The sequence below is a fragment of the Pyrus communis genome, chromosome 16 (genome assembly GCF_963583255.1).
Source record: "Pyrus communis chromosome 16, drPyrComm1.1, whole genome shotgun sequence".
Lineage (NCBI taxonomy): Eukaryota > Viridiplantae > Streptophyta > Magnoliopsida > Rosales > Rosaceae > Pyrus > Pyrus communis.
In genome coordinates, this window is record NC_084818.1 from 14,384,045 (window position 1) to 14,404,325 (window position 20,281).

Below are 20,281 nucleotides of genomic sequence, written 5' to 3' on the forward strand. Positions count from 1 at the left end.
GCTCGTGTGTTTGCGTGAGATTTGAGCATACAGGTTCAATGGATATGGTCATGTCTTTAGAAATTTGGAACCGACCTGCCCTGCTTTGTTTTTTATATAAATAATATAGACCTGTCCCCAATCCGTACCGAACTGCTAGTACCTGCCCCTACCCACGGGTCCATGCCCATTTGCCCACCCCTAACACAAACTCGAAGTTCTGAATATAAGATAAAATATTTGTAATCAATTGAACTGCAACTTCTTACTTTTATATTTTTTAATTTAAGCTAAAATAGTTTAATAAAGGTGTAATTAGGGCTGGGCAAACGGGCCCTGGACCCGCGGTTAGGGGCGGGTCCAAGCGGATCGGGGCGGGTACGGGGCGGGTCCTATTTTTAAAAATCTGAAACGGGGCGGGGCGGGGCGGATCCATGTTATTTGCGGGGCGGGACGGGTCGTAATTGCTGAGGAAACGGGTCCCCGACCCGAACCGTTTCCACCTTCCAAAAATTTAAGATTTAATCTGATCCGTTGATTAAAACCACGATCGCACGATCGCACTCAAGAGTCTCTCAGATCAGACTCTCAGTCTCAGACAGTCAGACTCTCCCAGAGACTCCCACAGTCGACACTCGACAGTTCCCTTCCCCCACTCCCCAAATCTCCTCTCCTCTCTACTCTCTCATCTCAGAGTCAGACCTCGATCGCTCCCATCTTTTTCCATCGATTCTCCACCCCTACTGACTCGACTCGACTCGACTCCTTGAGACTCATAGTGAGTCTGTGACTGTCGACCTCGACTATGTCTGTCGACATTACATCAATCCTCCCCAATCGTGAGTTCCGACCACCACCACACGGTCGACACCAACCTCGCCGTCGAGAACACTACCATCATCCTGCAAATTCCTAGGTAATTTATGAATTAGGGTTTCTGATTTGGGAATTTAGGGTTTTTGGGGCTATGATTGCATAAGCTTTTCGATTGATTATATGGACTGCTGCGATTTGATTACTAGCAGAAACCTGTTTATTGGTTTTGAATTTTATGGATCTGCTTATAGATTGTAGATTTTAAGTTGTTTGGTTAAATTTGCAGAAATTTAAGTTGTTTGTAGATTTTAAGTTGTTTGGTTAAATACTTTGGTATTTAAATTTGCAGAAAAATTTCGAATTGTTACAATTTTTGAACTAAAATTGGTAATTGAAGCTGCAATCTTAATGCATGTAAGTCAAAGCCAATTGAGGCTGCGAGTGCGGCAGAGACCAGGGAGCCCGCGCTGCAAGAGAGGGACTTGGCGGTAAAGGAGGTGGAGAAATTAAGGAACATTGTGAAGAGACAGAGGAAGGATTTGAAGGCCAGAATGTTGGAGGTTTCGAGGGCTGAGGCTGAACGGAAGAGGATGCTTGATGAACGCTCTAAAAAAAGGTTTGAGCTTTTTTTAAACATTTGCATACTCCAGTACATGATTTGGTTGGGTTGAAAACTTGTTTTGTAACGTTAAATTTATCATGGTATGTCATTATCATCATATTTAAGAATGAAATGAGCTATGTAGATTATTTAGAGAGGAAACACGGTGCTATTCCTCTTTGCAAGGTTTATTTGAGAATAGTCTTGTTGTTTGAAAATTTGTGTTTAGTTCATTGATCCACACAACAAAAAAAATAACCCCTTTTTTGGAAGGCCGTGTAAATTCAAATGATATTCACAGCCACAGGATAGTATTTCAAGTTATTCAATGCGGATTGCGGGCTATGTTGATATATCCTTGATCTTGATGCAGGCATAAGCAAGTAATGTTGGAGGCTTACTATCAACAGTGTGATGAAGCGGAAAAGATATTTGCAGAGTATCATAAACGTCTTCGTTATTATGTTAATCAAGCAAGGGATGCTCAAAGGTCAGGTGTTGATTCATCTCTTGAATTGGTTAACAGCTTTGGTTCAAACAGTGAAAAGGAAGCTGTTTATTCAACTCTTAAGGGCAGTAAAGCAGCAGATGATGTGCTTCTTATCGAAACCACTCGGGAAAGAAACATCCGAAAGGCCTGTGAATCTCTTGCAGCACATATGATTGAAAAAATTCGCAGTTCTTTTCCTGCATATGAAGGAAGTGGTATTCATTTGAATCCTCAGTTAGAAGCAGCCAAGTTAGGTTTTGATTTTGATGGGGAATTACCTGATGAGGTCAGAGCTGCAATAGTGAATGGCTTGAAGAATCCCCCTCAATTGCTTCAGGCAATTACTTCATACACGTCACGGTTGAAATCTTTAATTTCCAGAGAGATAGAGACAATTGATGTTAGAGCTGATGCAGAAACTTTAAGGTAAACACTTCCTTGTCAGTCTTGTTGGATATGAGGAATTTATTCACTTTTCTCCTTGCCTTAGCTTCTACAGACAAGGCTGTTCAACTACAAGATACCTTCGTCGTATTTTTTTAATAGTCACTGAGCCAAAGATTGGTGTTAATATGATCTCCCTGCCCTCCCCCCTCTTTTTGTTAATACTTGCAGTGATAGGTCCATTATTTGTCATGTTTTTATAACATTTATCCTTAGTCTTTGCAAGGATATTCAATTAAAAAGAAGTTTTCTTTAATCTATTCTTTCAAATCAATCAACTTTCGTTCTTAAATTAAGTGTGGCGTAATTAACTGGTAAATTGGTTTTAAAGTAATCCTTGTGGATACAGTCTCATGCTTGCATATATATACTATTATTGATTTGCAGGCTTGTGAGTAACTTAATTTGGATCTTTTGAATCTCTATTTTTAGGTGTTTAAAAGTCTACAACATCCAGCTGCTTGATTTAAAAAATAATGTGCAGTTTGCAATCTGTGCAGTTTTTTGTGCAGATTGCAATCTGTGCAGTTTGCAATCTGTATTCTGTACAATTTTTTTTTTTTTTTCAAACAACCAAAAAAAAAAAAAAAAAAGGACCTGTGGACCCGGCCCGAACCGGCCCGTTTCAACCGGGCCGGGTAATGTCCGGTTCTTATATTAAAAAATGTAATCCCTGACCCGGCCCGGCCCGTGCCCAGCCCTAGGTGTAATAAGTTACTTGGGGCCTGGCCCTTCGTTTTGTTCTTTAGGCTGAGGTGGAGCCCAATTAAAATTGGGCCTTGTGCTCGGGAACTTGTTTGGGCTTTGGATACAATAGCTGCAATTACACTCGTGTCCATTCCTCATGGGTTGCTGATTGGCTGGAAGAAGAATCCCACTGTTTTTGTTTCTTTTGTTTTCCAAGTTTTCAAGGAAGCGATAAGCTACTTAAAAGTCAAAAAAGCAAAATGGTACCAAATACCAACCGTCGTGTAAACCCAAATGCCAAAAACCAAAGTTGCTGTTTGTATCTTTCTGTTCCTCCATTCTTTTCGGATTTCTGTATCAGCTCAAATAAAATAGTGAAAATACGCTGAAAATACCGTTATGTAAGCTTATTATATTATGACATGTGGACTATATAATAAAAGTATATTAATAATTTGAGAGATATTAGGCAATTGATGATTTCTTTTTAATGAGAAATTCAGGCACTAACTACTACCCCTGTATATTTTATAAAGTATGATCTAAAAAGTAATAATGCTTGTATTTTTTTAGTAGAATGAAAACATATGAGGACCGTACTCTAGTTTGAGGCTTTTTTTTTTTTTTTTTTTTTTGTTAAAAAGAGACAAATGTTGGTAAATCGCGGTTATTCATCTATTTCAAGGGTTGAGAATACTGACAGAGACATTTCAGCTCCCTTGACCATAGTCCAGCAAACTCACCAGCTTGTGCCTCGAGCCCGAGTCTGCCTTGCTTTTTGTATTTTGGGAGTCGAAATTCGCGCTCTTACTGCTGGACTATTTGCTGTGGTTGTCAGCATGAGGTTCTTTACTCAACTAACTTATCTAATCCAACGGTCCAAAACCCCTTTCATTTTCTTGGTCAAGGTTCCTTCCTTCACCCGGAGTCCAAAAGTCACTTGATTCTTTCTGGGGGTCATATTTTCTTTATCAGCAGCAAACGTTGAAGGAAAGAAACAAAAAAGAAGAAAAATGGTTCCTCATACGATTGATTTGTTGAAGGAGCAGCTTCCGGTGCACCAAGAATCCCTGCTGCTCACCGGTCACACCACCACCGGCCTTGTCCTCGTCGACCTCGTTAATGGCTTCTGCACCGTTGGTGCTGGCAATTTGGTAATTTCAGTCTTACCCTTCCAGACGTTTTATTTTTCAGGATCAAGATAAACTAAATTTGTAAACTAAATTTATAAGCTAAATAATGTGTTACTAATAAAAATAAGCACGTCAATCAACAACTAAGAAATAATTCAATCATCAATTTTCATGTCATTTAGTTTACAAAATTTAATCTACAAATTTAATCACCCAACCGTTAACCATATCAAAAACAACAATAAAATTTTGCCGACCTAGGCGTATCCAAGTCAGCTAGAGTTTTCTGTAAAGTTTAGATTAGAATAAAGGTGTATTCAATTGGGATTTTGAGAGATTTTAATTTTTTAATGAATCGAAGGGTGTTTAATTAGGATTTTAAGTGATTCGCTAAAATTCAATTTGTATTCAATTATAATTTTCAAAATAGTTCATTAAAATCCTTAAGAATCCAGGTGGATTCAAATTCAATAAGGATTTTTAAAAAAGTTTATACCATTTTACGTGAATTCAAGGAATTTGTTTTAAAGAATTTTAAAAAGTTGAGGAATTTGAGGGAATTAGAGAGATTTCGTAGTGTATTTTAAGCAATCACAAATCTCGTATCTTCCACCGAGATTTCGAGGGAATTGAATCAAAATTTTATATATTATTCACTACAAATCAATTAAACTCTATCAAAATCCATAATTTATAAATCCATTAAATTCTTCAAAATCTCAATTGAATACACCCTCCTAAATGAACAGTATAACCAATACTGAAGATTTTGGATGTATTACTCTACATCTTTGGTTGGTTTCACATATGAGATTTGGACGGATAATTTACTGGATTTAATGTATGTTGAATGAATAAAATGGATACCAACTTCCACACGTTTTGGGATGGGGATGGATAAGTTTTCTTCCTTACTAAACCAATTTGTTTAACAAACATTGAATTCAGTGAGTCATCCTATCCAACGCAATCTTAGACACCAAACGCAGGCTATAAGTTTTTGTACATATAAAAGTTTGTATTTTTAGTGGAATTATATCATTTTTATGCATGTGGGAATTGGCAATAGGCGCCAAGACAGCCTGATAAGCAAATATCTGAAATGGTGGAAGAGTCAGTGAGACTAGCCAGTGTTTTCTGTGACAAGAAATGGCCTGTCTTTGCTTTCCTTGATTCTCATCACCCTGACATTCCTGAGCATCCTTACCCTCCTCATTGCATTGTTGGAACTGATGAATCAAATCTAGTCCCAGGTACCCTTTTTTTGTTTCTGTTTTCGATCTTTTTCTTTCCGGTTATTGCTGTAGCTCTCTTATGTCTTGTTATGTTAGTAGCTCTCTTTTAATGATATTATTACATACACAGACCTGCAATGGTTGGAGAACGAACCAAATGTGACACTTAGACGCAAAGATTGCATTAACGGGTTTCTAGGATCGATTGAGAAAGATGGCTCTAATCTGTTTGTTAATTGGATTCAAAGTAATCAGATAAAAGCTGTAAGCATTTCCTAAACCCCAAAATGTGTTCATCCTCTTGTGATTTTGCAGTTTGTAATTGATGTTGACTCGCTAGTTGGTGCCTGTCAGAATTCTATCATTTCTGTCTAATTTTGCTATTTCTTGTTCTTGTTTTTTAAGATCTTGGTTGTAGGAATATGCACGGATATATGTGTGCTAGACTTTGTATGTACCACTTTGTCTGCAAGAAATCATCGTCTCCTTGCCCCTCTGGAGGATGTCATTGTGTATTCCCGTGGTTGTGCCACTTTTGATCTTCCAGTTGAAATTGCAAAAAATGCCAAAGATGTTATAGCTCATCCCCAGGTACTTCAGATCAGATCGTTTTATCGTTACTCGTTGTCTTGTTCTGATATGTTATTTTTTACTTCTCATTTTCCCTTTAGACAGTGTATACATTGGAAATTTTTCTTTAAAAGCCACAACTCTGACCAGATAATTTGAACTCACATGATTTAGGATACCTAAGATTGAGACAGCGCTGAATTTGAATGTTAAAATGTAATCCCAGAAAGTATAAGGTATAAGCAAGGGGAATAGAGAAATCTGTCTTCTTTCTGCTTCTTCTTGCCTTCTTATTTTTTTTTGGTTTGCTGCGTCAATCAGATATAAATTCTGTGTGTCAAAATGCCTGTATGTGTCATTGACGTGTGTTCTGTGAGTTGATATTCTCATTAAGTCAGCAATGGATGTATTAAGATGCTAAGTTTTGAAATGACGGTAGATAGGTAATCCCATTAAGATCCATCGTCAAGTGCAGAATGCTGTCAAGTAACAGAGTTCTTAATGCTTGATATTTTGAATGTTTTTTCCAGGAGCTGATGCAGCACATAGGCCTTTACATGGCCAAAGGAAGAGGAGCGAAGTTAGTGTCAGAAGTGTCATTCGACACAAAAGAGCCATGATCCTATAGAGATTGGCATTGAAGCCTTCTCTTTCGCGAGGGGTGCCCGTTTCTAAAGAGTGAAAGGATGTTCTCTATATGTTAAGTGGGAGGTTACATGAAAGGTTAGCTAGAAGTGGTGCATGTATAGAAATCCCAAAAGCTTTACAACTATCGGTTGGCAGCTTGAAGGATCACAGAATAAAGACTTTAGAATTAGATTTGTGACCAATAAATGTATAGGAAAGCTTTACATCTTTCACTGTAGTTCACTGAATGATAAGGCAAATTGTATGATCATGTATGCTGTTCGTGCTATTATGTGGAAGTGGAACGAAATCCTGCAGTTTCATGCTTCATTGCAACATAATGTATGAAAATTTGAGTTAAAGACCATGTTTTAATGGTAATAGATGGTTTAAATGCTCCTGCTGTTTGATACTTACACAAGCTACAATAATGTATGGTAATTAAATGACATGATCTCCCAGAAAGAGAGGATTAAAAAAAAAAAAAAAATCCCGAAAAGGAAGGAGACCCAAAAGAAAAGGAAAAAAAAATGGAGGAAATCTGTCGAAATGCTGTTCAAAAGTGGAAACGAAAGCAAAGAAAACAAAATGCACACAATGAAACGATCTACAGCTGAGATGACTTAGCTTTTGAATCTTGGTATCTCTTATGCATTGCAGGGGCCACAACGGAGAAGATTGATCGCTTTTGCTTCTTTGGTGTGACGCCAAATATAAATGACCTCAAGGGAACTCGTGAACGACTCTCAGAGTGAGCCAGCTGTGGAGGCGGTTGCTTCTTTGATCCAACGAGCCTGTAATCCTCGTTCAATTTTGCCATAGTTTTCTCTATTTCAATTTGGAGTGCGTTAACATGATCCAATCCTGCTTGCAACTCATCTGCAACCTTGTTATTCTCTTGTTTCATATTTAAAATTTCGCCTTGGAACTTTGCAGCTTGGTAGCTTGTAAACTTGAAGTCACCATCCTCAGCACTTGTCTTCAGAGCCTTTGTTATTTCTTCTTGAATGTCGCACAAAGACGTGAATCTGCACTGCAGTTCGTCCTTCAGTAGCGCACCCTTTTCCAACCAAACATTCAGTTCAGTTTGTATCTCCATTAGGTGCTTGTATATTGGTCGTGCATCTGATTTCATAGAATATTTTGCATGACTACTTCCATCTTGTTTCTTAGTTTTCTCCTCAAGCTTGGATATCTCAGACTGCAAATCTTGGACGGTAGTTTCAAATTGTTGTACTTGGTGGAATGAAGCGCTAAATTTTAACCAGAAATCCAAGTTCTCCTCCAACAGTTCATCAATGTTCGATCGGAATTTTTCTTCTATTTCTGAAGTTCCCTCAAATTCGTCATCCTCTTTCCTATCTGCTGAAATACTTGTCGCGGTCTGCTGGGTATCTAAAGCTTTAAGCTCTTCTGAGTCTTTACTTTTACCTAAACTCTGTAGCAGAAGATCCAATTTCTTATGCAATGATTTAATCTCTTCATCTTTCATGGCACTGGCACTCTTCAGTTCTTTTATCTGCACTGATGTTTCAAAGAGGTCGTTCTCTGCTTCGCTGAACTTCTTCTTCAGATCCTTGTAGTTCCGAAGAGTTATCGTGTACTCTGTCAATAGAATCTTTTCTCTGCCCTCCATCCCATTCACAAACAATTTCTGCCAATCTGGCTCATCTTCGTTCCTTGCTGCTTGTTCCACAACTTCGTTATTAATTTCTGGAGATTCACAAACATCTTTTCCTTGATTTCCAGCGGAAGTACTGAGAGCATCTGTAGCTGTTAGAGAACCATCAGCAGGATTTTCTGTTTGCTTATGCTCTATGGACTCTTTGGACGGTCTCCCTTCATCCAGAGATTCTTCTTCTTTTCGCTGTGAAACTGTAGCCTTCAGTTCCTCATCCAACTTCGCTTCCTGCACTACCTTGGAGCCAGCAACAGGACTAACCGACTTTTCAATTTCCGGGGATTGAGAAACTTCTTTTCCTTGATTGCCGGCAGAAGTACTGAGAGCATCTGTAGCTGAACCATCAGTAGACTTTTCCATTTCCTTATGTTCGGTTGACTCTATTAACGGTCTCACTTTAGGTGGAAGTTCTTCATCTTTTCGCAGTGAAACTGTAGGCTGAACCTCATCTGACTTCGCTTCCTGCAGTACCTTGGATCCAGCAACAGGATTAACCGCATTTTTACTTTCCAGGGATTGAGAAACATCTTTTCCTGCAGAAGTACTGAGAGCATCTGTAGCTTTTACAGAACCATCAGTAGACTTTGCCATTTCCTTATGTTCTGTTGACTCTTTTAACGCTCTCACTTCAGGCGGAAGTTCTTCATCTTTTTGCAGTGAAACTGTAGGCTTCAGTTCCTCATCTGACTTTGCTTCCTGCAGTACCTTGGATCCAGCAACAGGATTAACCGCATTTACTTCTCCTTCAAGCTGTTTCTGCAACTTGGTTTCGACAAGAGATTCCTCTTTTGTTTCTGATGAGCCTGTGACCTTGACCTCCTCATCTGGCTTCACGGCTTCCAGTTTATGAGAAATGTGATCGAGGTTACAAGTCGCTTCAGTAAAATGTGTCTGGAGATTGTCATTCTGGTTTTCAACACTTTGGTTGAGATCCTGAACTTCATGCAGCTTTTCCTCCATTTCCTTCAACTTTTCGCTCAAGTCTTTCTTGTCACCGACGAGAGTTGCCTTGTCACCTTCCAGATTTTTAATCTGTTCTTGAATCTCATCATTTTCGCTTCTTAGTCTCTTGACTAGAGCAGTCTGTGATGAAACTGCACCCTCTAAACTGATCACCTTAGTCACGAGCTCATCAATCTTTTCTGCCATTTCCGCAACAGTGAGAGATGAATCTGGTGCGGCGTCATAGTGTTCCTTAATTTTCTCCCGTAACAACTCTAATTTCTGCTTCTGATGGGCTGCTTTGTCCACTTCCTGGTCCAAGCTTTTCTCATTTGCTGCATTTACAGATTCATCCTTTGCATTTGGCTTTTCCGGATTGGGTTGATCAGGATGAAACTCATTCTTAAGAGTCTCTAAGTTCTTCCGGGCATCCTTAACCCTTTTCGACTCAACCCTCGCTTCCTCAGCTGTAGTTTCCTGTTTTGCCTGCAATTCAACCAATGTCTGTTGGCATGACTTTAAAGCAGCTGCTGCCATCAAATTCCGAGCCTCATTATCTTCAATGACCGTTCCATCACCAAATTCATCTTGCAAAACGCATACTTTCTCCTGCAATCCCTTTATTTGGTTCTCAATTTCCCAGTACTTGGCAAGTCCATTCTCGTACGAACTCTTTACAAACTCTTTCTCTGTTTGTAGGGACAGAATCTGTTTCTGCGTCTTGTCAATCTCTTCACGTGCCTGAGGTTTAGTCAAGCCGGATTTAGGAACTGTTTTAGCAGACGTCGATTTCATTGATCGCTGAGGCTGCAGCTTATTTTTCTCTGTTGCTTTCGTGAGAAGACTCCTTAAATCCTTAGTAGGACCCTTCGGGGGAACGTTTGGGATGTTCCCTTTTGAGATATCTGGAGGCCTCCTAGGCGTTTTAGTCGAGGGATATTCATCTTCGTCATCCATGGCAAACTGAACTTGTTCCGGGAAAACAGAAGCGATTGTGTTGTTGGCATTTTGTAGCTCTGTTGAAATGTGATCATATCGCTCAGCTAAGGACCGGTAAGCTCTGTATGTTTCTTCGACGAAGTGTATCAGCTCCGGTCTATTTTTGAAGTACATTTCTGCTCTCTTGGCAAAGGAGTCTCCATCCTCTTCAATGAGTTTAAGCACACTCTGCACCTTTTCCTCCATATCTGCAATTTCCATAATACTATACGTTCAATTCTCAGCAGACAGATACATACAACCTGTTTTCGGATAAGCGAAAAACTAAACATGACAAGCAAAAGTGCAGCAGCTCCTGCAGAACCTTCGACGACGATGAATGATTGTTTCAAGTTAACCAAAATCTAATTAACAAATTGTTTGTATCAGTTGCAATATTTGGAAGATTTCAAATGAAATATGAAGGCGTTCATAAATCTCAATGCATGCATGCAGCTATATATTCTCTCATATTAATTATATTTTATGAACCAAACAAATTGAGTTAAAATCTTGTAACTCTAGTACACAAATTCTATCTCTGAATCCATTTGGATCAGATCCAAAATATGCGGATAGCCAAATCATCAAAACATATCCAATAAACAAGAAGCAAAAACTCGTTTAAGAGCGGATGCGATTAGTATAGGTTCAGGGTTCGATTTTCTCCAAATCTACTCGAAAAAAAAAAAGAAAAACAGGAAGGTAGGCGGGTGGGTACCTTGGAGGTTTTGATCGAGCCATTTGGATTGCTTAGTTCTGATGTGGCTGGCCCACCACCATGAATATGCATTGCTTGCAGCTCTCTGCAACATCTTTCTTCGTCGTCGTCTTCTTTCTCTTCAGACCAAAACCATGCAACCCTTCTTCTCTAAACCAAAACACCAACAATATTAACTAACTTAATTATTGTTAATTAATGTTTAATTAGGGAAATTAAAAGAAAAGAAAAGAAAAGACAGACAGACAGACAGAGCGAGCTGGAGGAAAGAACGTGCACTGGAATGTGCTTGCACGCCACCAACTCTGTCACCTTTCTAATATTAGGATCATGGAAGGGAGCAAACCTCGCTCCGAATATTTTGTTTTGTCAAACCACTTCCTTTTATGAAAAACATTAAATTTTTTCATTTTTTTACTATACGATATTATTTAAATTAAGTGGATGTGAGAGTGGACTACGCCTCATAATGTGTTAGCAATAATATAACTCAAATTCGCCTTTGGATAAAATTAAACTTAAGATCTCTGACTTACAAGTAAAAAAAATATCATTAGAATATAATACTAAGTAGCTGAAGAAAAAAAAATTAAAAAATAAACGGACACCAAATATGTAAAATAAAGTCCCTCAATAGAAAGAACACCACCGGCAATGGCATGTTTGCTTTTTCCAATGGCACCCATTTTCGCCTGGGCCGGCACAAGTGACTTTTTGCCAACTATTTGCCTTTCTCTTCCTCCTTTTCAAATTTTCAAGAAATTAGCAAAAACAAATATAAAGTTGGCTGTAAGATGTGTCAAATTATCAAAAACATAAATAGTTACGTTGTTTTTCTATGAAAATATGATTAATCGTGTAACGAAAAATAAAGTTGAAAAAGAAAATAACTAAAAAAGAAAGAATAGTTAATTATGAGTAATTATTTTCTAATGAAAATTTGGGTGCAGAAGGCGTGCAAGTAATGTGTCACCGACTCTAGTAAAATAAATCTTTAGGAAGCAACCTAAATTTGATGGGTGGGCACCCCATTCTTAAGGACTAAGGAGGGTGGTCCTTTGGACAGTTTGGCGGACATGAAACAGACTTGGGTGCCCAAATCATTGGAACAAGGACTGGACGGGTATTTCTGTTATTTTGGAGGGATGCTTCTTCTTTTCTTTGGCATGATGACATGGGACTCTAGTCTAGCCTATGCCTATGTAGTTGTCTTGTTGTCTTCTCTCAAAATCACATATTTGGGATGGAATAACAACAGCGAAAAAGCAAAAAAGCAAAAAAGCTAAAAAGCAAAAAAGCAAAAAAAACTTTATATATTTGAGGAATGCTTGGTTGAGTTGGTTGTTCAAGGATAGCGAGAAATTCTTTTTCAACATATTGCATGTACAATTTTTGTTGGTTTTTATTTATTTATATTTTATGTTTATAATTGAAATTGTTTATAGTATAAACTATTTTGTAAAGATCATTTTTGTAAGAAATCAATAAAAAATCAATGGTAACAAATGGAAAAACAGTTCATAATACTTTTACTAATTTTTATCATTTATTTTTATATAGTTTGAGTTTGATGATCAAATGATGTTATATTTTATTGATTTTTGCATAGATGGTTTTTACATAATGATTTATAACATTAGTGTCTGGGTTAATATTTGAATATTGGATTTGAATGAAGAATGGCCCAAGGATGCCAAATTGAATGAGGACTTGCCCGAAGCCCAACATCGAGCCCAAAAACAAACTAAAGCCCTCTCAGCCAAGGCATAGGCCATGTGCCTATGACTGAAGTGACAACTGACAGAGACCAGTTCACTACCAACCAAAAAACACTTTCTAATGGCATAAAGGTGTAAACACATGATGACTCACAGCCTCTAGGAGCCCTCGGCCAAGAACAAAGCTCTAACAGTGGGGCCAAATCACCTATAAAAGGAAGATGAGACAACAAAAACAAGGACACTCAAACAATCAATCAAACAACATACAAACTCCAATCTCAACCTATATTTGCATCCAAAAAAGCTAAAACCAACCTAGATTCAGTCTTTTTAGTCATAGTCTCCTTAGAAAAGCTATCTTTTGTCTAGTTTAAAAGCTCTACTACCTTCCCTAGTGTTGTAGTATCGATTCCCTCGTGTAAAACTTGTTTACCATCCATCCCTTTTAGCATACAATCCCTATAAACTCAAAGAAAAATGGTTGCAAGATGTTTAACCTTACCCGACAAGGTGAAATCTTGCCTAAGTCTCTTTGTTTATCCTTTAATTTATTAGATATATCGTCTAAATGTACTTTTCAACATATATTTAGGTTATCACTAGTTATTTCCTACTTAAGAGTCTCATTTGCACCTAGATCTAGTTAACTTAATAAACCTATTTTCATTAAGAATAATATGAAATGGAGGAAATGGTTTAAAGGGCTCTGGACTCCCTTCATTTGAACATACAAGATCATACACTAAAAGTCCTTGTTTATAAGGCAAGAAAAAGAACTTAATGCAGACTTAAGTCATCTGTGACAGTCTTTTGATAACAAGAAGTTTGAGTAACTTGGGGCACAAGTAACTACTAAAAACACATCTATTTCAACATCTGGTATACTAAGATAACAGTGGCACGCCTAACACTTTGTTAGTTTTGATTGTGAGTCTCAAGGCTTACACCTAAGGCCCCACAAAAGCACCTTTCAAACTAACTTCAAACTCATTTTGCAGTATACCAAGTAGCAAGAGATCACCCCACGACCAACATCACCAAAAGTGTCATTCACTCTTAGGGAGTTGTGCGAGAGGCCATCCACCTTTGCCTCGAACATAGTTTTGGCATGCCTAGTGGAACCCATTTTCTTGTATGCCAAGAAGAAGAAGGAACGAGAGAACCTTCAGGTGGAATGCAGAGATGTTGTACAGGCCATCTTGATGTCTACCAAGGTCAAACGTGGCAGACCATCAAGAAGATTTCCCTCCCTACGAGGACTAGCTATTCTGGAAAGCCCGACTTCATCTAAGAAGTCAGGAAGAAAGGTGACCAATAAAGACTTGCAAGCCACCATGGTGCAAGCATTGAAAAGTATGGAGAAAATTTCTCTGAAGACTAGAGGAGAAGTGAGTAGACTCTGTTCTCTTACAGAGAATCTGCAAAGAAGATTTGATCTGGAATACTCTACCCCAAAAAAGGGTTATGCTAGGGAGGTGATGAGAGAAACAAGTCCTGAGAAGGAACCAGTGATTCGCCTATTCCCTTTGCTTGAGAGAAAAAAAATAAAAAAAATAAAAAAATAAAAGATAAGAGGAAGAAGAAAGTTGAACCTGGAACCAATCAACCAGGAGTAGAAGAAATCCTAGAGGCAAATTTGCCCGATCGTTTATTATTTCCACCATATAGTAGGGGGCAGGTCGAGCATAATGGAAATAAGTATGGGATGACTCATCAAATTGGGTAATCCAGTGAAAGGTGTGATCTTAGTTGCGGGTAAACCTCCTTCTTATAAGCCACCACTATTAGCTGATAAGGGAAGAGAGGCTAAATGGAGACAGCCTAAACCAAATAAGAAGACTTTCTTGGGCAATGATCGTAGCCCGAAGTGGGGACCTCCTTACATTCCACACAATAATGCAGCTAATCAGCAACTTAGAAATGAGTTGGCTAAGCTAATAAGGATGATGGTCCAAAATGCCCAACCATAAGCTCGCCCGCTATTCAGGATCACCTACTAGAAACCCTACCCCGAGTATATTGATGAGCAGAACCCTTTTCCCCTCAACTTCAAAATGCCCGCATTCCCAACCTTCAGTGGGGAGGACTGTAATGTGTCATTTAGAGACCACATTTTCAAGTTTTTCAACTACTGTGTGGCATTTGAAGACAATCCTAACTACAAGTTGAGGTTGTTTAGGATTCGTTGGTAGGCCTAGCATCTTAGTGGTCTTCTTTATTACCCCCCCTAATTCCATTACCAACTGAGGGCTAATGAAGATGGTTTTCCACGAGCAGTGTTATAGGGTAAAGCTCGAGATGACTATCAATGACCTAGTTAAGGTGAAACAATATGAGTACAAGTCCATAGAGGACTTCATGATGAGGTTTAAAAAGACAAAGATGAGGTGCCAATTCCTTATCAACCATGCCCAACTTATATCCATTGCTCAGAAGGCATTGAGACTGCCCTTGAGAAAGAAGTTTTATGATGTGCAATTCAATGAGCTACAAGAATTCGTAATTGTTGCCATGAAGTATGAGAAGTTGTTGATTGAAGAACAACAAGTGAAACACTCGTCCAAGGTGCCTCCCTTCTACAAAAACAAAGTTGTAATTCACCAGTTGGAGTTTGAAAGTCCTGAGCTTGGAGAAAGTGAAAACAATGGAGAAGAGGGAATAGAGATGTGTGCGGCCAAGATGACCACTCCTTTTAAACTGTTAATGGTGAAGGGGTTGGTCCAGCTAGTGAAAGATCAAAAAGTAGTGATGAATGATGGAGGATTTATGCCCATGAAGCCTCCAAATTACCAGGCTTATTCTTTCAATTTGACTAAGGCGTAAGAGATTTATGAAGAATTGGTGTGGGCAAGAATCATTGTGCCCGACAACACTAAAAAAATGCCTAAGCCTGAAGAGTTGAGAGGAAATAAGTACTGCAAGCTGCATTACACTTTTAATCACTCTATCACCAACTGTGTACAATTCAGGGACTGGATCCAGGACTTGATAGTTAAGGGAAAACTATTGCTAGAGAAACCTCAGGCAAATATGATGATAGATACAAATCTTTTCCCAGAAGCCCCAATAAACATGATTAACCTGAACTAGGTAAAGAAAGGGAAGACAAAGGTTACCTGGGAAGCTAGAGGAGAAAAAAAAAAGGTTATCAGGCCTACACAAGGAGTTAAAGGTTTGCCTGACAAACCACAGACAATTGTGGTTAAGGGAGTAGTGTTGTGTAGCAAGTGTCAGTGTGAGTGTGAGCTCGAGGTGCCAGCATCAGGAGCAATCATTGAGCAATAATTAATCAAAAGAAGAGAGAAAAAAGAACATGATGCTTGCAGAGGTGTTGTGTGGGCAACAAAAAAGGAAACTTCCAAGAATGTATTCCAGAGGTTGGGTAGAAACTTTGAACCTAAAGGCTTGTCTAAGGTATTCATAAATTATGACGTCTCTAAAGAAGCTGAGGATAAAGAAGCCAAGATGCCAAAGTGGGTAGAAGTGAGGCAACCCCAGCCAAGTTATCATGGCAGTTCAAGGCAGGGATGGAGAGAAAAGTCCAGGAACTTAATTCCTCCAGTTACTAAGAAGGATTTAGCGCGACTAGTCGTAAATGGTACATAGTTGGGAAGTATAGCAAGCCTATTAGAGAAATGGGAGCATCTATGATCAAAAGGGTTCAAAGGCAGTATACAGCCCACATGAAGTCATTAAAGATCCCTACCATTTCAAAAGCCTTTGGAAATGTCAAGTTTGAAAAAGCTACGCAAGGAAGGTAACTTTAATGGAAGAGTAAGAATGAGATAGAGAGGATGGAGGGATAATGAGATTATGTACCTTAGAATCCCCATACAGGAAAATACAGAGTGTTGAGAAGAGCTTAGGAAAATGTAGTAATGATGCCTACACCAGGTTGGAGGCCAGAACCTCTGTGTTTTGGGACCATCTCCCTTGAGAGGGGGATACCCCCACCTCTACTGGAAGATATACCTTATCAAATGCTAAGACAATTACTCCATTTTGACATAACAGTAGAAGAAAAGGTGCTCGAGTTAATGTTGCTCGAACATGCACAGACATGGATAGATGAATTTGTAGGTCAAATTGGAGGAAAGAAGGAAGATTTATCTAGATCTAGCAACTTCCACGTAAACATGACTTATGTGTTATCTGCCATGTTTTGCCCTGAACCTAATTAACCTTCCATGATGGAGGGTGATTACTTGGCAACAGAACTAATGATGGCATTTGTTAGTGTTGAAGAAGCTGGGAAAGGAGAAACAGGCATGACAGGTTTGCCCAAACCAACAAGGAAGTGATTGATGGTGGTGTTGCGGTCAATGTTCTTCCATTTAAACAAATGAAGAGATTGGGTAGAATTGAAAGAAATCTCATTCCTACTTATCTGATAGTTTCCAGTTTCTCTGGGGCCATTACCAGAACACATGGAATACTGCCCTTAGAGGTGGACTTGGGTCCAAGCAAATTATGTTAACTTTCTTCGTGGTGGATCGTAGCTCTACTTATGGAGCTTTTCTTGGTAGGGATTGGATTCACCAAAGTCTGTCTGTGCCATCCACTTTGCATTAGCAAGTCGCATTTTACCATGAGGCCAAGCCCAAAGAACCAAGATTTTGGGAGATAGTAGAGGCTGAGTCACGCCATTTCTCCCCACAGCTAATGTGGCAAAGGCAAGCTTCTATAACCCCCAATATTGGGATTTTACAGTGTCTAGGAGCTAATGAGAACTGCCGCTCAACCAAGGTGACGGCCCAAAGCTTCTAAAGCAAGGATTGTTTCTCACTAAGGATGAATAGGACAAAATTCATATTGTCCCAGACCACCAACACCAATGATGTCAGAACAAATAAGGAAGGACCAAGTAGTTGCAGTTAAGTCTTTAATCAAAAGACTGTTGGTATATAGAAGAGAGAGAATAGAAGTGAGAGATAGTTTAGCCAAAGAAGAGGCAGAGTAGGAAAAGGAGGCTTCAAGCACTCAGAACAGAGAAGAAGAGGAATTTTTTTTTTTTTTGGAGAAGAGGTGGAAGCAGCCATATACATGGCTAAGTGTATACATGACTTGGATTGGGTAGATGATGTGCCCAAGGGTCCAAAGTCAGTTGAATTTTTTGTGCACTGAGCTTGATAAGCCAGCACCAAAGGTACAAGACACCTTAGAAACCTTTAATTTGGGAATTAAGGAGGATCCAAGGCCCATACAACTCAGTGGCTTGTTGGAAGTTGGGAGTCGGGCAAAGATAGTGAGCCTTTTACATGAATTTAAAGATTGTTTTGCTTGACATTACACTGAGATGCCAGGTTTAGATTCCGCCTTAGTAGAACACAAAATGCCTATTAAGGAGGGATATAAACTTGTGAAGCAAGCTCCCAAAAGAATGTCAAAGGAGATTGAAGAAAAGGTCAAAGAAGAAATTGAGAAGCTGGTAAAGGCTGGATTTATTAAGCCTGCCAAGTATGTTGAGTGGTTGGCCAACATTGTACCCGTATTAAAAGCTGTAACTAATGCAGTTTGATGTTGTGTTGACTATAGAAACATTAATGGAGCCATGCCTAAAGATGAATATCCCATGCCAATGGCTAACCTATCCATATATGCAGTTGCAAAACACAAAGTTCTATTTTTATGGATGGGAATGCCAATTATAATCAGATAAAAATGGCTAAAGAAGATATACATAAAACAGCCTTTAGGTGCCTAGGACATATAGGAGCATATGAATATGTAGTCATGTCATTTAGACTAAAAAAATGCTGGTGCAACTTATCAAAGAGCAATGAATGCCATTTTTCATGACTTAATCGGCCATAGTGTGGAGGTGTACATTGATGACATTGTGGTGAAATCCAAAACTAAAGAGCAACACTTAGAAGACCTCAAACAAGCCTTAACCATAATGAGAACCTATAAATTTAAATTGAATCCCAAGAAATGTGCTTTCAGATCGGGCAACTTTTTGGGATTCCTTGTTCATCAAAGAAGGGTTGAGGTAGACAAAAATAAAGCTCGAGCAATAATAGAGTCATGATCCCCTACCAACAAAGTGCATTTGCAAAACCTTTTGGAAAAAATCAACTTCTTAAGGAGATTTATTGCTAACTTGGTGGGCAAGATTCAGCCGTTGACTCCTCTACTAAGGTTGAAAAACCAAGAAGATTTCAGGTAAAGCCCACAACACCAGGAAGCCTTTGATAAAGTAAAGGCTTACTTGGCCTCTCCACCAGTACTCATGCCACCTCAAAGAAGAAAACCTTTAAAGCTTTATATTTCTACCTTTGAAAGTCAATAGGAAGCTTGTTGGCCCAAAACAACAAAGGAAGGAATGAGCAAGCAGTATAGTACCTTAGTAGGATCCTTATTGAGGTGGAGACAAGATATTCCCCAATTGAGAAGTTATGTTTGGCATTATATTTCACAGCCTGCAAGTTGAGGCATTACGTATTGCCTTATCACATCCATATTATTGCCAAGACCAATGTTGTCAAGTATATGCTGTCAAAGCCAATGCTAACTGGAAAAATTGGAAAATGGATTATAGCACTATCAAAATTCAGTTTTCAATATGTGCCTCAAAAAGCAATAAAGGGGCAAGCAATTGCAGACTTCTTGGCCAAGCACCAAGAATCACAGGATGAGCTTATCAATGTCCTAGGAACTCTAGAAGTGGCCAATCTCTGGATCCCACCAAGCAAAGCCCCATCGGGCAAAGATGAATGGATTCAGTAAGAGATAAAAAGGATAACCAGCCTTTGGATCACTCCTTGGATTGTCAGTATTGATCCCGATGGTGTTCAATATTGTTATTCATTCCTTCTAGATTATCAAGATACTACCAACAATCAGGCAGAGTATGAGGCACTGATAATTGGCTTAGAAATCTTGATAGAGTTGAGGGCAACTGAAGTTGAGGTGTTTGGTGATTTAGAATTGGTGATCAATCAGCTAAATAGAGACTATAAGTGCAGACACATCATCATGGCAGGTTATTACTTGGCAGTGACTTAGCTACTGGGTTATTGGGGCACTAAGATTTCAGTCAGTCATATTCCCAGATAATCAAATTCAATTGCCAATGAGATGGCACAATTAGCTTCTGGAGCACCAATCCAAGAAAGAAGGTTCGAGATAGATGTGGAAGTACAAAGGAGAAATCTCCATTTTATCTTTGAGAGAGAGTTCAGCCTAGATGTAATGACCAAAGAGCTTGAGATAGAAGATTAGAGAACACCCATCATCTAATACCTGAATGATCCTTCTTTTCCCACAAGTAAGAAAAATCGACAATAATTAACTAAGTTTGTATGTGGGATAAAACTCTATTAAGGAAGACCCCAGATGGACTTTTTGTTGAAGTACTTAGGCCAAGAAAAATCGATGAGATTGATGGTTGAAGTACATGAAGGAATTTGTGGAGCATATCAAGCTAGAACCAAAATGAGGTGGTTACTGAGAAGATATGGTTATTTCTGGCTCGAGATGGAAAAGGATTGCAAGGCTTATGCTCGAGGGTGTGAAAAATGTCAAAGATATGGACCCCTCCAACATGTGCCCTCAATACCCTTAAATCTTGTGGTGAAGCCTTGGCCTTTCCGAGGATAGGCAATGGACTTCATCGAGCAAATTTACCCAGCTTCTAGCAAGAGGCACACTTTC

The 20,281-nt window shown here is 38.9% G+C and overlaps 3 protein-coding genes across 3 annotated transcripts; 2 read left to right on the forward strand and 1 right to left on the reverse strand.

The window, feature by feature from the left end:
- The first annotated feature begins 975 nt into the window (after nucleotides 1-975).
- On the forward strand, nucleotides 976-2,795 carry LOC137719859 (AUGMIN subunit 5-like). Its single transcript, XM_068458859.1, has 5 exons — nucleotides 976-1,049; nucleotides 1,193-1,411; nucleotides 1,770-2,312; nucleotides 2,718-2,721; nucleotides 2,763-2,795. Exons 1-5 carry the CDS (start codon nucleotides 976-978, stop codon nucleotides 2,793-2,795), a joined length of 873 nt encoding a protein of 290 aa, XP_068314960.1.
- Nucleotides 2,796-3,966: 1,171 nt separating this feature from the next.
- On the forward strand, nucleotides 3,967-6,979 carry LOC137720756 (nicotinamidase 1-like). The gene is made up of 5 exons (XM_068459871.1): nucleotides 3,967-4,171; nucleotides 5,220-5,403; nucleotides 5,516-5,649; nucleotides 5,791-5,976; nucleotides 6,486-6,979. The coding sequence occupies exons 1-5, from the start codon at nucleotides 4,031-4,033 to the stop codon at nucleotides 6,573-6,575; spliced, it is 735 nt and encodes a 244-aa protein (XP_068315972.1). The 5' UTR covers nucleotides 3,967-4,030; the 3' UTR covers nucleotides 6,576-6,979.
- Nucleotides 6,631-11,163, reverse strand: LOC137720755 (protein NETWORKED 2D-like). The gene is made up of 2 exons (XM_068459870.1): nucleotides 10,905-11,163; nucleotides 6,631-10,392 (listed from the first exon to the last, which is right to left on the reverse strand). The coding sequence occupies exons 1-2, from the start codon at nucleotides 10,996-10,998 to the stop codon at nucleotides 7,190-7,192; spliced, it is 3,297 nt and encodes a 1,098-aa protein (XP_068315971.1). The 5' UTR covers nucleotides 10,999-11,163; the 3' UTR covers nucleotides 6,631-7,189.
- Nucleotides 11,164-20,281: the final 9,118 nt, after the last annotated feature.